This window comes from Bos indicus x Bos taurus, chromosome 5 (genome assembly GCF_003369695.1).
Source record: "Bos indicus x Bos taurus breed Angus x Brahman F1 hybrid chromosome 5, Bos_hybrid_MaternalHap_v2.0, whole genome shotgun sequence".
Lineage (NCBI taxonomy): Eukaryota > Metazoa > Chordata > Mammalia > Artiodactyla > Bovidae > Bos > Bos indicus x Bos taurus.
Genome location: NC_040080.1, coordinates 95,483,741 through 95,504,654, shown reverse-complemented (window position 1 = coordinate 95,504,654; position 20,914 = coordinate 95,483,741). Strand labels below are relative to the sequence as shown.

The 20,914-nt window shown below is 38.8% G+C and overlaps 2 protein-coding genes across 5 annotated transcripts in view; both read right to left on the bottom strand.

The window, feature by feature from the left end:
* The window catches only part of NR2C1 (nuclear receptor subfamily 2 group C member 1), a 39,938-nt gene extending 32,169 nt beyond the window's left edge, over positions 1 to 7,769 (bottom strand). For 2 of the 4 annotated variants that reach the window (XM_027543134.1, XM_027543133.1), the window contains exon 1: positions 7,364 to 7,768. The gene's annotated coding sequence lies outside the window, so the exon portion shown is untranslated. Of the gene's footprint in view, positions 1 to 7,363 lie in introns of all 4 variants that reach the window. The other 2 variants (XM_027543132.1, XM_027543130.1) reach the window with 2 other exon arrangements.
* A 1,466-nt stretch (positions 7,770 to 9,235) lies between these two features.
* The window catches only part of FGD6 (FYVE, RhoGEF and PH domain containing 6), a 106,959-nt gene continuing 95,280 nt past the window's right edge, over positions 9,236 to 20,914 (bottom strand). Inside the window, 5 exon segments of the mRNA XM_027543129.1 lie at positions 9,236 to 13,805; positions 15,381 to 15,529; positions 16,139 to 16,176; positions 16,179 to 16,266; positions 18,999 to 19,126. Of these exon segments, the coding sequence (XP_027398930.1) occupies positions 13,769 to 13,805; positions 15,381 to 15,529; positions 16,139 to 16,176; positions 16,179 to 16,266; positions 18,999 to 19,126 (440 nt within the window). The 3' untranslated portion in view covers positions 9,236 to 13,768.

The following is a 20,914-nucleotide window of genomic DNA, read 5'->3' as shown; positions in this document are numbered from 1 at the left end:
ATATTCTGGTTTTGGAAAGAGGTAGAGGTGGGAAGGAATAAACAACTTAAGATTGGCTGTGTGTTGACAATTATCAAAGACGGTTGACGTTTATACAAGAATTCATAAAATTATTCTCTGTGCTTTTACAAATTTTGAAAATGTCTATTAAAAAAAAATACCAAACAATTTCACTTTTCAAAGGTACTGAAGACTAAACCACAGACTTTCAATATAGATCAGGAATGGTTTATTAATTAAAGAAGGTCAATCCAGTCTATAAACAAATACATCACTGTAGCCATTTAACACACTTTTTAATCAGTATACTGTAAAAGCTGACAAAATAATTATATTCAGAAGACTGGAAGATTTCTCCAGAATTTTGTGATTGTTCTTCATTGTTCTTATGTGTTAAGTTTAATTTGAATTTTAACATAAAACTCTTCAAATAGATTTGAAAGTCAGTAAGATTAACAGATTGACTTTGACATTTGTTTTTTCTCTATATCAGGTAGTCAAGAATACAAAAATCATTTGACTTTATTATATACCATCATAAATTCACTAATATTCTACAATTATAATTAATATTGATCACCAAATTATTTTAATCACTTGTCTTTCAATCACTTTTAAAACCTTAAATGTTTCAATTACTTGTTCTAAAAGCAATATACAGTATTTAGATTAATTACTCAACTATCTCCCACTTGAAAAGTAGTGCCAGTTAAGTGCCCTCAACCTCTCTGGAACCCAACCAAGGAGACGGTTACTGCCAAAGCCTGTGTGCTCTGGGTCCATGATGGAATGGCAATCCTTCCAAACTCTTCTCTATTTTGGCGGGGGGTGGGGGGGACGGAGTGTCATTCTTTCTTTTTTTTGAAAGGCAACATATGTTCAAAACAGAACAGCGCTATCGACCCACCCAGTATTCCAGAGTTCCAGAATTCCAACAGCCTTCATTCATTTCATCCCATTTATGTCCCCTTCAGTCCAAGCTGGCAGCCATTTCTGCTGGCATGAATTCTCAGAAATCTTTGTTGCCTCCCATGCAATTCACACGGGTTCATGCCACCAGACAAGAGTCTTGTACAGATCTCTTGTGGGTAACTGCATCTCTATTCCTACCATGTGCTGTCTGTAGATCTCAAGGACACTGTGAATGCAGTCTTTTGAACAAGGCTGCTTACTTTTCCTACACGAAAAACTCTTCCTTTGAGACTCACTTAAGCGAGTTATACCAGTTTTTAATGTCATTCATTCATTTCTCTTTCAATTACACTACTTACTGAAGACTGACAGACTGGTGTCCCGTTCCTGCCATTCTCCCAGTTTCTTGACCTCAAGGTCCAATAACGTTCACCCACTTGCTATTAACACTTTAATACTGTGGTGCCAGACTGCTTTAATGTATATATTTAACATTATTTTAGCTCTTAATATTCTTCAAAGCCTTCCCTTTAATTATAGGATGTGAGGTGCCAATGGTTAAACCTTACATTTTAGCCATATGCACTACTTGTAACTCCTTGAATTTATTACCATGTTGCTTCATATTGCCATGTCTCTGCTAATGGCTTCTCTCTCTATCACAACTGCAATGGAATCACTAGATCAACATGTGTTTGTTTTCCAAGACTAAATTTAACTCAAAAAAACTGAGGAAAAATAAGCATTCTTTACATATTATTGATGTAAGTCTAAATTGAAACAAACTTCCCAGAAATTTGCCAATGTTTATCAAAGCTTTAAAACTTTTCCTACTCATTGATCCAATAATTCATTCGACATTCTTCCATTCAAAAATAATTGTTGAGTGCTTACTATGAGCCAGGCAGTTTTCCAAATGTTAGGGATACATCTTTCTAAATGTCAGGGAGTATTAAAACAAGGGCTTCCCTGATAGCTCAGTTGGTAAAGAATTCGCCTGTAATGCAGGAGACCTTGGTTTGATTCCTGAGTTGGGAAGATCCGCTGGAGAAGGGATAGGCTATACTCACTCCAGTGTTCTTGGGCTTCCCTTGTGGCTTAGCTGGTAAAGAACCTGCCCGCAATGTGAGAGACCTGGGTTTGATCCCAGGGTTGGGAAGATCCCCTGGAAAAGGGAAAGACTACCCACTCCAGTATTTTGGCCTGGAGAATTCCATGGACTGAACAGTAGGAAAAAGAGACAATAAATAAAATATACAAACATTCTCAAGTATTAATGATGACTTCTCTAAGTGCAGATTTACAGGCCACTTATTTTCTGCTTTTTGAATGGGTATCTACTAATGGGTAATTACAAAAGTAAACATTCCTTCATCTGTAATCCACTGTATTTTGTGCCTATTTATCTTCTAAAGCACGTGGCTTTATCTGTGTAGATGATAAAAAAACTTCTAAAGAAAAAGAACTCGTAGTTTTTCAATGGACTAATTTTTTCCAATGAACCTGTAATGTTTAATACTGCCTGGTACTTGTATTTGAACTCAGAAAGCATCAATATTTACTGAAAGATACTTAACAGGCACGGTGTGACTGCTGGACTTCACAGTGAGTAAGACAGAGACAATCTCTGCTGCATGGAGCTTATATTTTAATGAAGAAACAGATTTTTTAAATTACCACGTACTAAACGCTACGAACGGGGAAGGCAATGGCACCCCACTCCAGTACTCTTGCCTGGAAAATCCCACGGACGGAGGAGCCTGGTAGGCTGCAGTCCGTGGGGTCGCGAAGAGTCGGACACAACTGAGTGACTTCACTTTCACTTTTCACTTTCATGCATTGGAGAAGGAAATGGCAACCCACTCCAGTGTTCTTGTCTGGAGAATCTGAGGGATGGGGGAGCCTGGTGGGCTGCTGTCAATGGGGTCGCACAGAGTCCGACACGACTGAAGCGACTCAACAGCAGCAGCAGCAAATGCTACAAAGTAAACTAGTAAGTAGTGATAAAGAGAAAAAGAGAGGAATATAGGAGGGGGTTTATAAAGGTAGTAGAGTGCCCTAGAGTCAAGTCAATAAATCACTTTCAATCCCATTTTTACTATTTACTAAATGTTTAACTACATGTCAGTCACTTAAGGCTGTTTGCTTATAAATGAAATGGATTCAGTAAAATCTATCTCAAAATATTCTTGTAAAAATTGAGTTTGTGAAAATATCTTTGTCAATGTATGCTGTTGTTCCGTTGCTAAGTCATGTCCAACTCCTTGCGACCCCATGGACTGCAGCATGCCAGGCTTCCCTGTCCTTCACTATCATGGAGTTTGGTCAAACTCACGTCCATTGAGTCAGTGAGGCCATCTAACCATCTCATTCTCTGTCACCCCCTTCTCCTGCCTTCAACCTTTCCCAGTGTCAGGGTCGTTTCCAGTAAGTTGGCTCTTCGCATCAGGTGGCCGATGGAGCTTTAGCTTCCGTCCTGCCAGAGAACATTCAGGGTTGATTTCCTTTAGGATTGACTGGTTTCATCATCTTGCTGTCCAAGGGACTTCAAGAGCCTTCTCCAGAGCCACAATTCAAAAGTATCAGTTCTTCGTCACTTAGATTTCTTTGTGGTCCAACTCTCACATTTGTACCAATGACTACTGGCAAAACCAGTAGGTCCATTTGACCAAATGGACCTCTGTTGGCAAAGCAATATCTCTGCTTTTTAATATGCTGTCTAGGTTTGCCATGACTTTTCTTCCAAGGAACAAGCATCTTTTAATTTCGTGGGTGTAGTCACCATCTGCAGTGATTTTGGAACCCGAGAAAATAAAATTTGACACTGTTTCCACTTTTCACCCATCTATTTGCCAATATAACAACATTCATCCACACACACACACACACACGCACAGACACATAATCAGTGTACAATGGTCTCTTGCAGGTAAAACATATTCCCTGAAAGTTAGCTGAATAAATAAAGTGCTCAATAAATAAAGAGCAACAGGTCAGGAGAACCATCACACTGGAGAGGGAGGGTCTGGGAAAATCTTATAGAAGAGACATTTGAGATAGGCATTGAAGGGTAAGCGTTTTTACCAACCTGAGGGACAAAGCCAAAAAACAGGAGGATGCTGCCTTTACTACTCTAGAGCTAATTAACATATAGAAGACACACAGTCTTACATTTTTGGCTCTGATTCTTCTTTTTTCACATTCACCTCAATCTCACGTCTATGTATCTTCCCACAGGAAAAAATATACCCTCAGTGATGCCATTTGAATCTGTTCATGGGGTTCTCATGGCAAGAATACTGGAGTGGTTTGTCATTCCCTCCTCCAGTGGACCATGTTTTGTCAGAACTCTCCACTATGTCCCATTCACCCTGGATGGCCCTTCATGGCACAGCTCGTAGCTTTATTGAGTTATACAAGCCCTTTCGCCATGATAAGGCTGTGATCCATGAAAGTTATGGTTTTTCCAGTAGTCATGGACGGATGTGATAGTTGGACCAAAAGAAAGCAGAGCACCAAAGAATTGATGCTTTCCAAATGTGGTGCTGGAGAAGACTCTTGAAAGTCCCTTGGACAGCAAGGAGATCAAATCAGTCAATCCTAAAGGACATCAACCCTGAATATTCACTGGAAAGACTGATGCTGAAGCTGCAACACTTTGGCCACCTGATGTGAGGCGCTGACTCACTGGAAAAATACCCTGATGCTGGGAAAGACTGAAGGCAAAAGGAGAAGAGGGTAGCAAAGGATGAGATGGTTAGATAGCATCACTGAATCAATGGACACAAATCTAAGCAAACACCAGGATATAGTGAAGGACAGGGAAGCGTGGCATGCTGCAGTCCACGGGGTTGCAAAGAGTCGGAAATGATTTATTGACTGAACAACAAAAGTGGTGTCATCCTCCTTCCATTCAGGTTCAAAATTTTAAGTCTGTGTTCTTTGAGTACATCATAAACAGTCCATTTTCTTTCTCCACCAGCCCTACTCCCATCAACCAACTGTAGGCTCTTGTTACAAAGCAGTATTTTGCAAACTCCTTATTGTGAGCCACTTGTGAATGGGGAAATATAGTGGGTCAGAATTTTCTTCTTTTAAAAAAGAAATTAGAATAGAAAATACTGCATCAAGCATAGTGAGGGTAAGGACTTACTTCAATTTAATCTGTGTGCTAAGTCATGACGGAAAACATTCTTCTGTGTAGCAGTCAAAAAATGCTTGAAAATATGATGCAAAACAATTATTTTTTTTTTTTTTTTTCTGGTAGGGTGGATCAAACATAGATTTGAAAATCTGGGACTTCCCTGGTGGTACAGTGGATAGGAATCTACCTGCCAATGCAGGAACACGGATTTGATTCCTGGTCTGGGACGATTCCACACGTCATGAAGTAACTAAGCCCATTAACTACAACTACTGAGTCCGTGTGCCGCAACTACTGAAGTTCGCACAACTACAGCCCACGCTCCGCAACGAGAAGCCACTTCAGGGAGGAGCCTGGGCGCCGCAACTGGAGAAAGCAAGGTGCAGCAACCAAGTCCCAGCACAACCGAAAATAAAAAAGAAAAGAAAATCTGACGGCAGTTAAGGTTTCCCTCACAAGAAAACAGGTTCACATTCATTCTCTCTACAACTGATCATATATGCTATGCTGAATTTCAAGGAGTTCATAACTCTATGGCCAGCCCAAGGTCTTCAGGTTAAGAATCCTTTGAGTATAATTTCAGCTACTGCCAGAAAAAACTTTCCTGGATGAATACTTAATATATTCAACTTTGTGTATATGAAAAACCCCTAGAAGGCAAGAATCATCTATGTGTCAGCACTTCTAACCAACAGCAAAATCTCGGGATGCTTACAGAATTGAAACACATCCTTATTCTCCTGTTTTATAAGTATCAGTGCCTCTTTAATGGTCAAAGAATAAAGTTTCAATCCTTCTGCTGGTATTTTTTCAGTATTTACTAAGTCCTTATAAACACACCTGCCACTGCAGACACAAAGGAGCATTCCTTTATAGTTTGACTTCCCCATCTTCCTATTGTATCTCCTACCAGTCCCAGAGGGGACTCGTTCAGGACAAACTGGAATGTTCTTTATTCCCCAATATACAATTCCAAGCTCCTCCTCCCTCATTTAAATTCTCTCACCTTTAAAACTCAGTTGTGAAACTTCTGTTTACTTACAAAATTGTATGCAAGGGTGCATTTTTCTAGAGACAAGTCTATGGCTTTCATAAAAGATTAAAAAAGGTGGCAGACGGTTCTATGACTCAAAAAAGGTACATGATTATATAAACTATTAATCCTTTCTTATATACGATTTCTTTCCTTCTCTCCAACAAATAGTAGGAATTATATTGTGTAGCACACACAAAGAGTACATATTTTGGGGATGTTTTTTGCCTTTGCTTTCCTTTTAAAAAGCCGAAATGCTCCTACAAAGAATGATGAAATTACATTTTCTGCGATCCATTTTAAAAATAAGCAGAAATAGCTTCTTTATTGTACATCTACCAAACTGACAATTAAAATCTAAAACCAACCACACAGCAGGCACCGTTCTAAAACCCTCAAAGTCGAAGGTCCATTAAGTTCCGAAGCACAAAAACCCTAAAGGCCTTAATTTCAAGCCTTTTTTATTTTCCTTTCCAGAAATTATTTTTTAACAGTTGACCTATATAGCGAAGGTTACAAAACAACCTGGCAACATATGCCATTCATAAAACGGTATCTGCAAGAGCTGGAAGCAGACTTTCTTAACAAAAGAGATGCAGGAAGCTTGGACGTGCACTGCAATGAGGACATTCGGCCGTTGCCTTTTCTTTCTCTAAAGATAGAGATCCAAAGGCAGCGGCCGCTCCTGCGCCACCGGTTGTGAAAGTAGAGAGCGTCATTCCGTCGGTCCAGTAAAAAGCACAGAAACAAGTCAGAGACTCGTAGTGAAAGGGATCCGGGCCTCGGCTCGCCGCCAGGCCGGCTTCTCCCACGTCCGCAGGCGCTAGAGCCCACTCCGACCCCGGGCCCGGCGGCAGCGCGCGGCTCCCGGAGGCTGGGGAAGAGGCGCCCGCGCCAAGACGGAAGCTTTCCCTGTAGGTGAAAGGTCAGAGGTGCCGCGGGAGAAGCTGCCGTGCGCGCAGAGCCGCTCGCCGACTCCCTCTCGCGCCCACCGCCACGGCCCTGCTCTGGGCTCTGGACCCCGCTCCCGGCTCCGGCCTCGGCCTTTCTCGGAGCCCCGCGCACTCGGCCCCGCTGCTCCGGCAGCTCCCAGCCCGCCCAGAGTAGCGCGCCGCGGATGCCGAAGTGCGGGTTCTGCTGGCCGAAGCCTCAGGCTGCTGCGGGGACTGGGGGCGCGCCCGTTGGCAGTTGGGAGGAAGGGACCCTCCCAGGGCCCCCCGCCTTCCTCCCGGGCGCCGCTGCGGCCGCTTTTCTCCTCACCCGTCCCTCCTTACCGGCGCTTCTCTGCCGAGCGGCGTCCTACGCTGGGCGTAAACCGGACAGTCCCGTGCGGCGGCTGCTGGGACGGGATAGGGTAGGGAGCCTCCAAGCAAACAGACTGGAAAAAGCTGAAGCGGGGAGGGTCAAAAAAGTGGAGATGGACCTTTCTGGGTTTGTGTATTTGGGGGGGGAGGGGGGGTCAGAGTTCGTGACCCCTCCCTCAGCGGCTCGGTGCGCGCTCCCGTCCGCGCCTGCGCACCAGTGGAGTGCAGAGGCGGCGAGAGGCGGTCGTGACGTTCCCCGGGTGGAGGGTTGAGAGAACCCAGCCTCTGGAAGTAGACTGCCCCCTATCGCGTAGGAGGGAGACTGCTCCGGCAGAGCTGCACTTCCCTTATCTAGGGCTTGGAGAAGATGTGTGCGCTTAGCATCCTGTTTGCAAAAGGCGGTCCTTAAAGAAAATTTTGAGACTGTTCAGATTGGAGCCAAGATAGATGACCTAATCAGTTTTAGACAGTTCGGTCTCTAATTTATGGGAAACTGGGCTTTGTCACAGGCTCTTGCTTTAGACTAAACGGTTTATTAGAACACTTAACTGGGTAGATCCCAATAAAATATTTCAAATTCCCTTAAATAAGCTGGAGTATAGCCCTGTTGAGTAAGGCTAAGTTTTACTTATCAACTTTTGTGAGTAAATAGCATAATTGCCTAAATGGAGCCAGAGCAGAATCACTTAGAATGAAAACTTTCAGAAGACTGGCTTTAGTCTGTTTTGTTCACTGGTGTATTCCCAAGCGTATGGGACAGTACCTAATGGTAAATACAGATTTGCGAAATAAGGTGTTGACAGAACATCACATTCTGATCGTGGCCCCCGAAGCACCAAGGTGTGGTAGCAAGAGCCGCCGTGTTTGCAGAGTGCTGTGTGGTGTGGTCTTGAAGGGGTCCTCAAAATGTCTTATTTATTTTTTAATGTCATAGTTTTGATTCACCCTAGAAAAGCAGTCACGCATTCAGACCAGAAACCCAAGTCAGGAAAAACAAGGTGCACTGATAAGGAGAACATCTCCTCTGTCATTTCCCCCTGGAACTGGGCATCTGGGCAAACAAAAGGGGCATGCGACAACCCCTAACAAGTGAAAACACTACGTCTCATTCTCTAGAAGTCGCCCTCTTCCTTTTAGTGTCATTTGTTGTGTAACTGGTGGTTTTAAAGCAGCCCTCCTCCATCCATCCTTGAAGTCGAGTCCTAAAGGAAATCAACCCTGAAATGTTCATTGGAGGGACTGATGCTGAAGCTGAAGCTGCAGTACTTTGACCACTGGATGTGAAGAGCCGATTCTTTGGAACAGACCCTGATGCTGGGAAAGACTAAAGTCAAAAGGAGAAAGGCTAGTAGAGGATGAGATGGTTGGATGGTATTATCGACTCAATGGACATGAATTTGAGCAAACTCAGGGAGACAGCGAAGGATGGGAACCCAGCGTGCTGTAGTCCATCCAGTCCCAGAGAGTTGGACACGACTTAGCAACTGAACAACAGCTACTCCATCCACCCAAATTGGGAGCCAATCCTTACATCTGTCCCAAAGATGAAAGCTAAGAAAGTATACTACCTATAGGTCCAATGGAAAAAGGCGATCTGAGACCTTTTCTCTATTCTCAGTGCCCAATATGCACACCCACAGTGATGCCTAGGGTCATCCCCTTTACAGCCAATTAATCTGCTTAGGTCACAGTAACATTTCAATGTAGACACCATGCAAATGGGGAGTATGTTTTGTTGGTGAAAAAGAGCTTCCTCTATGATTCAGGAAAATAGATCAGTGTGGTTCATCTCTAATTGCATGGCTATAAAAAATGATTTAAAAGACATCATCACACTGAGAGTAGATTTAGTAAATTTATTTTGTATAAATATACATAACATTATTTACACTGCTAATATTTTATTTATAAAGTATCTATATCTCTACATGGACAATAAGATACAAACATCATTTTTAAAGTAAAAAGTGTTTCTATAAATTTATGTCATTTGAAAAAATAGTATTTCAAGATTGGTTCTTAACATGCTATGATGAACTCATAAAACAAAGTTGCCACCATTCGTCCTAACCACCCCCTCAAAAATGGGGGAATTTTATATTGAGACTTTCTGAACATTTATCTTAACAAAAAAAGCCAACTAGAAAATTTCCATTAGAAAAAAACATTAGAAGTGGCATAGGCTCCAGAATATTTGTGTTTTGGAGGCATTCAAAAAAGAGATCATTTGAATTTAATTCACAACAGTGTCCAGTGAATGCAAGGCACTCTGCCGGGTGCTGAGGAGGAATCGCAAACGAACAAGATACAGTTGCTGTTCTCAAGGCTAGAATGTGATAAGCACCATAAGAAAGTCTGTAGGAGCCAAAGGCTACAGGAGCATAGAGGAAGGAGAGACTAGATCTAATCTGCAGGAATGGGGAGAGGCTAGGATCAACTGTTATAGAGAAGTCTTAGGTAAATAGGCAGAAAAATGGGGTGGGGGGAGGATAAGAAAAGACAAAACGGTGTGAACAGAGGAAGGGAGGGTTGGGGTTAGCTGCCACATGATACCTGAGCAGAAGTATTCATGCCAAACCACTCAGAAGCCAGTGAAGGTTGTAAAGAGCAGGAATGAAACTAAATTGGAACTATGCTTAACAAGGTGGGTCTGGCAGTGTTTAAATGGGAAGGCATTGGAATTAGAAGAAAAGTTATACCCATCACTGGGAAGAGGTAACAAGGATTTGAGCTAGGGTGGATGCAATAACAGAAGGACAAAGAAGATGGAAAAGACACGAGGGCAATTGTAAAGGGTCTTGTTGAGACTTGGAGGCAGATTCTGGAGCCAAGAATGGTGTTTCTCCATTGTAGAAGAAAACATGCAGATCTGAATGAAAGGAAATTGAGTTTTAGACATGTAAAGCTTAAAATGCTTAAGATATAGATGTCCAACAGGTACTTGCTAATATGGCCTTGCAGGATGGTGGGAAGAGCAGGTCTAAGATCTGAGTTATAATATGGGCCATCTGGGACTTTTGAGTTCAAAATGATAAGAATCCTGTCCTTACTTTCTTCCAACAAATATTTTCTCTTGAAAGATGCAAGGTAGGTATTTTGTGAGAAACTGTTGTACCAGGAATAGAATAGTACGTTTTTAAGGAGTGTGCAGTATAGTAAGAGAAATAGGATTTATCTCTGGAAGTCCCCGTGATGACATCCGACAACAACAGATCTCAAATTTCAAAAACCGGGTACAAGGAAAGCACACTCAAAGACATAAATCAAGATATCCTGTGATGACATTTACATTTTAACTGAATTACTAAATAGTAGGCTTTCCCTATTTCTGGATATATTCTACCATCCAAATATAAAATACACCTTTGGCTAACAAAACTATACTTTAAAGTTGTCCTCATGTAATTGGTTCATTTGGAGAAGGCAATGGCACCCCACTCCAGTACTCTTGCCTGGAAAATCCCAGGGATGGAGGAGCCTGGTGGGCTGCAGTCCATGGGGTCGGTAAGAGTCGGACATGTCTGAGTGACTTCACTTTGACTTTTCACTTTTATTCATTGGAGAAGGAAATGGCAACCCACTCCAGTATTCTTGCTTAGAGAATCCTAGGGATGGGGGAGCCTGGTGGGCTGCCGTCTATGGGGTCGCACTGAGTCGGACACGACTGAAGTGATTTAGCAGCAGCAGCAGTTGGTTCATTACAGCTTTATATTAAAGTTTGCTCTGATGATCTCATTTTAAGAAATGCTACTACACAATCAAGCTTTTAGTTATTAAAAGGGAGATGTATCTTGGGAAAAGACAATAGCAGGATACTGGGTACATTAGGGAACAAGGGGAAAGAGGTTGGGAAGAGGTTCAGAAATACCAAAGATAAACTTTCTCATTTTCTTAGACTCTGGTGGGTCCTCTATGTTTAAAGCTGCCACAGATAAGGGAGCAGCACTGCCTAGAGACACACACTAAGGCCAGCCTTCCCCTAGTTTGACCTGGCATCTCTTGTCTAGGTTTCTTAAGCATCCTTTTGGACTGAACTTTATAACTACTCTTCTTTCTCCTTATGAATAAAAGGAGACACTTGAAAAGGATTTGATGGAAGCACATATATCAATGTAGAAAATACACTAAGCACTACTGGGATCTAAGTACTGTTTATGCTTTCTTCTCATTTATAGAGTGCATACAACATCTTTTTTTTTTTTTGCTAAAATGTTAGCTTCAAGAGTGGTTTTAAAAGTATTGACAGCTTTATAACAAAATATATATAATCAGGCTTTTCATTTGACATTGAATGAGCAAGGTTAAATAATTGATCAGCTTCAGTGAAGTTATGAAGGATTGATAAGGGAGAAAGGGAATGTAATACTATTTCACATGTAAAACATCTGGTGGGGGGGGGGGCTGGTAATCCGATAGCTTCCTCAAAAGGCACCATATTTTATATTTTTCAAAGCCCTCCATGGGCCTAAGCCAACTAGCATAATCATACATGCGCTTCACATGTAATTAGAATTATCAGAAGTCTGTGCACTGTTTCTTAAATACTTAACTGATTCTTGATTCAGCCAACTGTTGGAAAGACAGAATAGCCACTGGCTGATAATTTTCAGATTCCGATTAGACCAAACCTTGCAGTCAGAAGGTTGAAAGCTCAAGAGGAGGAGAGAGGAACCCCAGTAACCTGTTTTACAAAATGCTGATCCTATGAAACCAAGGGAAATACTTCATAAGGCATGACCTTGGTCTCTAAAAAGGACACACTAAAAACTGCAGGGATTTTAACGTGGAAGCCTTATTTATGCTATCTTGGTTAAAGTTAATGAGATGCAAAGAAATGTTAGTTTACCTACAGCTAACAGAAAGACTTGGAAGTTAACATGTAAGGACTGTATGTGAGGTTGCAAGAGGGTTTAAAATGATTCCACAGCAAGTAATAGCCAGAAAATGACAGCAGTCAAAATCGAGATGTAGAGACCCTGGTGCTGCAACCAACATTCTAAGGGTTTCAGGAGGCGCTCGGCAATTCTCTTGGCAGTCACAGAGATAATACTGCATTAGGAAATTCTTTATATAACAGCAGAAGGGAAATTTCTTGAGCCTTTTATTCAAAGGAATTTCTTGCCTTTGAAGATACTTTATATTTCATTTAAGCTCAGTCAGTAAATTTATATTATGAACATCAGAAATGACTTTAATCATAGTGTTAATTTAATTTTACTTCTGCTCATCAATTTTATGTATAAAGCAGTTCATATGTTAAACAATACATGAACCAAAATAGGAATATAAGTCCTTCCTAATGAGGTATGCTGACAGCTGTTTAAAGGAAAATATAAAAATATATACTTTAATTACCAGAGAGGACATAACACAAAGTGGTATTTAAAAATCTTTTAAAAATGAATACTATACAATTTCTAATACTGGCTTAGAATATGTGCTTTTTGATATGGTAATTCCAGTTCATTTAAAAAAATCACAATATTATAGAAAATGTAACATTCTTTTTATATACAAATACCTCTCTACTACCTTGGGCTCAGAACATCTAGAAGAGCAAGAAACATTATATAATATACTCGCCATATTTTGCTTTTCAAAGAAATAATACATTTATGTTTGTGTTGAAATGGTAGTTTTTTTTTTTCTTTTTTAAAGATTAGACTTAATGTAAAGGCCATAGAGTTAATTATTTGTGTAACCCTGAAAATGGAAACATTCTTTTTCCTACTCACAATTGAGTTAAGTGAAAATTCAGATTCTATCCCTTTGCAGTAATTCCTTGATGATATATAACATTATCTCATGGAACAAGAGGTACGTAACAGTAGAAATACTTTAGACAATTTACTGGAATTTTGTTTCAGTTACTGAGGTAGAAATTGGCCATATGTTTTTCCATTAAAAGATAAAAAAAATTCATCTAAATGTATGGATTCAAAGACATACATTTTTCTCATCAGCTGTTTAATCATAATTTCCAACCCAAAGACTGTATAGAAATTCATACCACTGGTGAGAATGTTACAAAGTAACATTGTAAAACACACTGAGAAAACAGGAGGGACCGTGTCACAAACAGTTAATACGGTATTAAGGTAAGTGTTCTGGTTTCTAAAAAAAAGGTACTTCAGAATACAGTGTGAGTCTCAGAAATAACTCTGACCATTAAGTAAACATTAAAATTTTAATAAATAACATACATGAAAAACAAACATTTTTTAAAAATTACCTTATACCTAATAAAATAATCTCTCTGATGAAGATTTTAGTTGGATTCATCTTGGCATTGTTCATTTATATAAAATGTTTGTACTGCATTTATTCTGATGAAATTCCACCCTTTTGGAACCACAGGAGACGAAACCAACGCAACTACAGTATTGTGCCTTCTTGAAATGCTTCTATCCACCTGGAAGAGAAATTTGTTAGACCTGTAAAATGCAGTCACCCAACATACGGTAAGACAATACTATAGACCACAGCTATTCCCTTGGATCCAATTACCCAACAGTATATTTAAGATCTTTTCTATAGCAAACGAGAATTCTGTATGAATGAAACTACCCTTTATCTGGTAACTTGGACCAAAATTTGACCTGAAGAGTGCATCTCTTATTTTTTTTTAGTGGTCAATTTAAAATGCAGATGGCATATAAGTTATACCATAATAAATAAGATTTTTTAAAAGTCAAAAGTTTTCCTTAAAATTAACACATTTTAATATTCTGTAATGTGAAAATATTGCAACCCATGTGATATTAATAAACTCAAAGAGAAATTTATAAATTAGTCTGTATTAATTCTAAATAACAACTAAGCTGATTCTTTTCATCCAACTACATTCAACTCTCTTGAAGGGATTTCTATTTTGTCAACTATATAAGGAAAAGATACATATTCAAAAGTTCAACAGCTGATCATGAACACAAATGAAAATGATGAGAAATATAATATCTAACAGAATTGTAGGCAATTACTATTTTATCCAAATAACTATTTTTTAAAGAAAAAATAGCTGTGTCATAATTTTAAATTATTCTTCCGTACCCAGAAGTAATCATTTGGTTTAACAGCTATATATGGTTCGAAACTCTAATATAGACTGAAAAAAAAAGCTTATAGAGTATTTGTAATATAGTATCTGACTATTATTGAGGGGGAACATGTTTAATTCTGATACATTAGTTGTAACTACCTTTAATAAAAGACAAGCCTTATTTAAAGCATTCTTTTAGATTTGCATGTACTTTGAGAGCCTAGTGAGAAAACATGAGCACCACTTAGTGAAAATAAAAATGCATATTTTGTGAGGCCAAAATAAAAATCTAGTGAAAGGGAGGTGAACTGAATTGTTTTGTTCACAGAGGACCTCAATTTCACGGAGATACTCTTCTCTATGTCAAGCAATCTCACGACATCTAAATAAATATTCTTTTCAGAATTTTGAAGAGACTATTTCAACCCCTTCCATCTAAAATGATATATGTTTCCTTCTACTCAGTCACTGGGAAGCATAAGAGACTCTTAATGTGTTTGACCTTCTCCCCAAAGATGTAAGTTAGCAAGCAGCTGTTTAAGCTCCTGCCGTTCCATGGCACGACTGACTCACTGGATTGCCAAAATCCCAGAATGTTTCAAGAGAAAACTCTCCTCTTTGGAGGAGAGGTCAAATACCTCTGCTTCCCTTCCTTTCAGCAGAGCAACTTCATGCTGCTTCCTTGGAGGTCATGTGTACACAAAATATTTTGGACAGAACTACCTATTTTCTTTTCCTCTCTGCTTCCTGAAAATATTCCAGATACTCTTGCCTATCTTTAAAATAATTCTAAAGAGTTTGAATAATACGTTAAATCTTTCTAAATGGGATCTCTGATTTATATTCTTTGTTGATCACATGCCTGGAAGTAGGTTATTTTTAAAATCAATCATTTAAAGTAACAATTTGAAATCTCATGTATGAAAAAAAAAAGCCTAAATTACTTACTTCTGAGCTGAGTGAGCGTCATCTGCTTTGAATACATAAAATAGCATGTTTTTGTGCAGTAACTGAAACACTCTAGACTCTGAATTCTCATCTTTGACTTGAGTAACTGTGAATCCTAGTAAAGGTTGACTCTCCAAAGCTGCCACATCCTAAATTTACAAAGAAAAAAAAGGAAGATGGACTTCTAAAATGATACAGAATTCAGACCTGCAACTTTTTATCTGAAAAGCTCTAACTTAATTTCAAACAAACACACGTATATAAAACAATGGTAATTCTAGCAACTAATTCACTTTTCATTTATTCAACAATATTTATTGGGCCACCCTCTCCCCACTCATCAGACAGACATGGCAGCAGACAGTTTTCAATGTGTTCATATTCACTGATTTCATGTTATTTCCCTACAACCATGGGAAGTGAGTAATTACATTACTTTCATTTTATGGATGCAAAAAATACAGCTCAGAAAGGTGACATAGCCCAGTCTTACCAAACTTCTGCCTTTAGTGAAGTAGTCAGTAGTCACATGATATCCCCCAAACTTAACATTTTAACACTATGGAAAATTCCTAATATCTTTGAGTATCTTTAGGTACAAAACAAGGACACTGTTCATGTCAAAAACAACAGTAATATCTCCCCCTCTGAAAGTAAAGCAAAAGTGTAGACAAATAGACCAGGCAAACACTAATCATTTCTAGGTGGCACTATAAAATAAAACTCCAAATTATTCATGTTTACATTTCAGATCTTACCTCACTTGCAGCATATGTATACAGTACTTTATTTTTATGACAAACCACAAGTGTTTCCAAGGTTTTTTATTGCCCTTTGATCTGTACAAGTAGCCACTCATAGAGGAATCTTCTGTGTTTGCTGATACCTAAATAAGCAAACCCCATACACAGTTTAACAGTTTTTAGACAAAACCAAAATTTAAAATAACAAAATTGTTTTTGATCATTGATGCTGAAAGCAATAACCATGATAATATCGTGTTTAAGAATGAAGCTGTTTATATTCAAAATCTGCTGCTGTACAGATTGAATACTTCCATTACCATGAGCAGAAAATTTTTCCTTTTAGAAGCAATTCCAGAATTTTACCTGGTTTACCTGTGCTTGCATGTATAGGTTTCTTAGTGGGTTCCACTAGGTTTTCTGGGTTGCCAGGAGATGAATAATAATTTCAAATGACAAAAATGCCTTTTTAAAGCCGTGTTTTGGGGACGGTATATGTTGTTTATTGCTCTCTTTTAGGGGTGTTAGGGAAAATTACTTAAACCTTTAACTTTGTTTCTGTGATAACTCTGGATTTCTACAAATTATATCAACAGATAAGTAAACAGGAAATTCTATTTTTGGGGGGAGGGGATCATGCAGCTTGTAGGAATCTTAGTTCCCTGGACAAGGATCAAACCCCTGCTCCCTGCATTGGGAGCTCAGAGTCTTACCCACTGGACTGCCAGCAAAGTCCCAAGTGGAAAATTTATATCTAATGTTAAATTAGAATGTCTATTAAGTGCAAGTAAATCTGTATACAGAAATAACATCTTATATAAGACTACCAAGTAATTAAAAAAAAGGAAAACTACAACATTTACATTCAAAGGAGGTTTCTCTTAAAATGCAGTTACACTGATACTACTGATACTAAATATTTAGGTTAACTGTTACTATCATTGCCGAAATATTGTGTATATTGCTCTTTTGGAATATTTTACAATTAATTTAATAGCCATATAAGACTAATCACAATATTGAATAATCATACATAGTCCTCTATTATCTTTTTAAAAGAAAAATTAGTGTTAAACCAGTTTAATCACCTAATTCACAAAACTTTCATGCTATAACTTGGCTGAATCTCAAAAACACTGTGCTAAGCGAAAGAAGCCAAACATTCAGGATCATATATTGCATGACGCCTTTTACATGACAGATCCAGAACAGACACGAGCAGATTCACAGTTGCCAGGAGGTGGGGGTCGGGGGTGGGGGTGGGGAATGATTATTTAACAAACACAGGGTGTTCTTATGAGGCAGTGAAAAAGTTTTGAAACTGGAGCAATACAGCAGTTACACATCACTGTGAATACACCAAATACCACTGAATTGTGTATCTTTAAACAGTTAATTATATGTTATGTGAATTTCACCCCCGTTTAAAACAAAAGACAAAAACCACAGGTTTCCAAGGAGACTACTTTGACTTGTATAGAATGTAATCGGAAAAATGAATTTCCCCTGTGTGGCCACAGAGGCACAAAGCAATGGTTTTCAAACTTAAGTAGACATACACCTGAATCACTGGGAATGCTTGTTCAAGTTTCTGATTCCACACAGCTTGGGCCCAAGAATCTGCATTTCTAGTGAGTTCCATGGTGGTGCTGCTGCCACTCCGGAGGACACTGAGAACCAGCGGAGTCAGGGGAGAAAGCAGAGGTTTGAAAGTGGAAGGCCCGTTTGTATGCTTGGGTAGAAAGATGTACAAAAGAGGACTGGAATTAGGTTGAGTCTAGTCTATAGCCCATAAAGAGTTTTTTGTAGCCAAAAACTCTGTGGAGTTCTGACTAAAGAGGGGAGCACGTGTCAGAATTATAAACAGTGACATCAACATGGAGAAGTGAAAAATTACAAAGAACTGAATATTATTTCAGTTGGTTAAAAACTGCAAAGTTTTTGAATGTAAACTTAGATTCAGGAACTGTGTGATCGAAGAAAAAGAGTTAAGAGGTATTCACTTAGCTGGCTTACCCAGTTCCACATGAAACTTGGCAAATGGAACTGTAAATCCTATTCTTACTATTTCATGAGACTGGCTATAAATCACTTCCTAGTGTTTCAACAACCATGATAAAATATGCTCAGCTTTACATAAGGAACATGATCTTGGTCAAATTTTTAGAGTTCCTTTCTTCCACTTTTCATGATGGAACACTTCGACAGCAAACAAGCAAGAGAACAAAATTTAAAATGCTACTTTCCTGGGCACAAAACCAATTAATAAACTAACCAAAATAGGAATGACTAGAAAGGCAGAACTATTTGATCTCTTGACATCAGCTGATTTAACACTTGACTTTGAGGAACTGGGACAGAATATCAGTGATGCATATGGATTTACTCCAGGGGCAGGTCAAGCTTTGTAGGTTATTAAAACTTAAAAATTTTTTCTGTTAAGTTGAAGGAAGAACAACCTACTATCAGTGAACAACCTACTATATCAGTTGTATATAACCTACTAATGCCTAAGAAAAAATAAGCCATGCAGATGAGTAAATGCTAACAAAATCCCCCCAATAGTTTATAGACTTCTTCCCTCTGATAAGGGGTCTCCTCAAAGTAATTTTAAAAATCAACCCAAGTCCAAATTATCTTTACTTTCTATCACTGCTATAAAATGCATTCCAAACCTTTCAACATTCATTTTCTAAATGACTCAGGTCATAAGGGAGATAAGGGAGGCCTAAGCCACATCCATCTTCAGTATTAAAATGCACGTCTTAACAGTGGTGGGAAATGGCATCTTCCTTTATGAGAGAAAAACTAAAGTACTATCTGGGTATGAATAATTCAGCCTCTATCAAGTTGCAAGTTTAATGGAAACACTTACTTCTTTCAGAGCAGCTGGGATTTTTTTCTGTTTCCTCCCTGATGGAATACTATGTAAGACTGATGATAAGGCGCTGGAAGGAGATTTGTGATTTCCAGGGGATCCAAACTTAGGAGAGTGCTGGTGATCTAAAACAAACCAGGTACACTTATGGAACCAACGGTAAACATTCTGCAATTCAATTTAATCCAAGTCAATAAACACTGTTGTGCAAAATATCCATGGAAGGATACTTAAGAGACTTGTGTCACTGAGGCCCCTGGGAAAGGAAACCAAATGGGTGGAAGTTGAGTGGGAGGAAGACTTTTCACTGTCTATTTTTTACTTTTTTCAACTGCAAACCATATGAAAGAATTGCCCCTTTATGCCTTTAGAATTCTGAAACATGTTCATGTACTACCAACTTAAAAAACTAAATTGAAAAAACTTCTCTCTTGACTTAAAAAAAAAAAAAAAACTAACATCATCATTTAGTATCTAATACATGACCAAATAACATTACATAAAATTTTCAAAAAGAGACTATAAGGCAAGAGGAGGCAGTAATTAATTTTGACTGCAGAGGTTCAAGGAAAGCTGGGAAAAGAATGAGTTTTGAGTTGGCATCAAGGTATTAAGTAGGAGTCTGGCAAGCAAAAAAGAGGAGAAAGAACACTTTGTGAAGAAAAGTCAGCATAAGCAAAAGCACAGAGATATGAAATTAGATCATCTATTTGGAGGTGAAGCTAGAAAAAAGAGGACTGGTTCTAAGGACTGTCTTTTAGGCAGTAGGAAATCAAAAGCCTTCTGGGCTGGGAAGTAGACTCAATTTAGAAAACCAAATCTGACAGTAGGAAAGGGGAAGGATTTGCAAGAGAAAAACCTGTTAGCAAAGTAGGACAGCAGTCAGATGAAAGATAACGAAGGCTTTGTTAGGGTGGAGATACAGAAGTCAAGAGCAGGACAGATTTTTCAAAGATAAATTTGCCAAGATTTATTGACCAAATGGGTGACAAAGGAGTATTCAACAATGGATTTTGAATGTTTGAGCCTATATTAGATACTCAGAGAACAGAGGGAGGAACATAAGGCTGGCAGAAGATCAGGTGAGTGTTTCTTTTTGGAAAATGTGTACAGAAAATAACAAACAATTCCTCTATTAATGTATGGATTTTGAAATAGCATGTCAACCAGTTTTATTCACTTAGACACTCTCATCTGCTAATGAAAAGCTTTTCTTCATCGCCATGAAGGATCATCTTTTAAAAGTTTAGATCCTCTAAGTTTCAGGAATTTTAACTACGGATCTTTTCTCAAAATATAAACCTGAGCTGCATTCATCTTAACTGGAGGAATGGATACCTGCAGGCAGATGTAACTCATCATTTTGTAGCTGGTAAAAAGCTGCACATTTAGATGTAGGTTAAAACCTCACACATCAGTCCAAGTGAATAGAATAAGGCTAACAAAGTGCCACTTGGTATGTTTTCATAGAGAACTACTTGACTGATTGACAAAAATGATTTGTAATACACATAGATGTGAAACTAGAAACTTGAAAATTACTTAGAAGCTAAAGTTCCCTTGTAACTGTTCTAAGCATTTCATCCTGTGATTATATTTCTACAATTAGAATCCTTAGCAAAACCCTTTTCCAAATAAAAATAAAGTTTCAGTGCAACCTTTCCTGGAATCATCACAAATACGAGTGAAGAAAGCTTAACTATCCAGTGCTATGTGACACCTAGAGGGGTGGGAGATGGGAGGAGGTTCAAGAGGGAGGGGACATATGTATACCTATGGCTGATTCATGTTGATGTATAGCAGTAACCGACACAAAACAGTAAAGCCATTATCCTCCAAGTAAAAATAAATAAATTAAAAAAAAAGAAAGAAAAAGCTTAACTAAGTTAAGAATGCAAGATACTTAATATTTT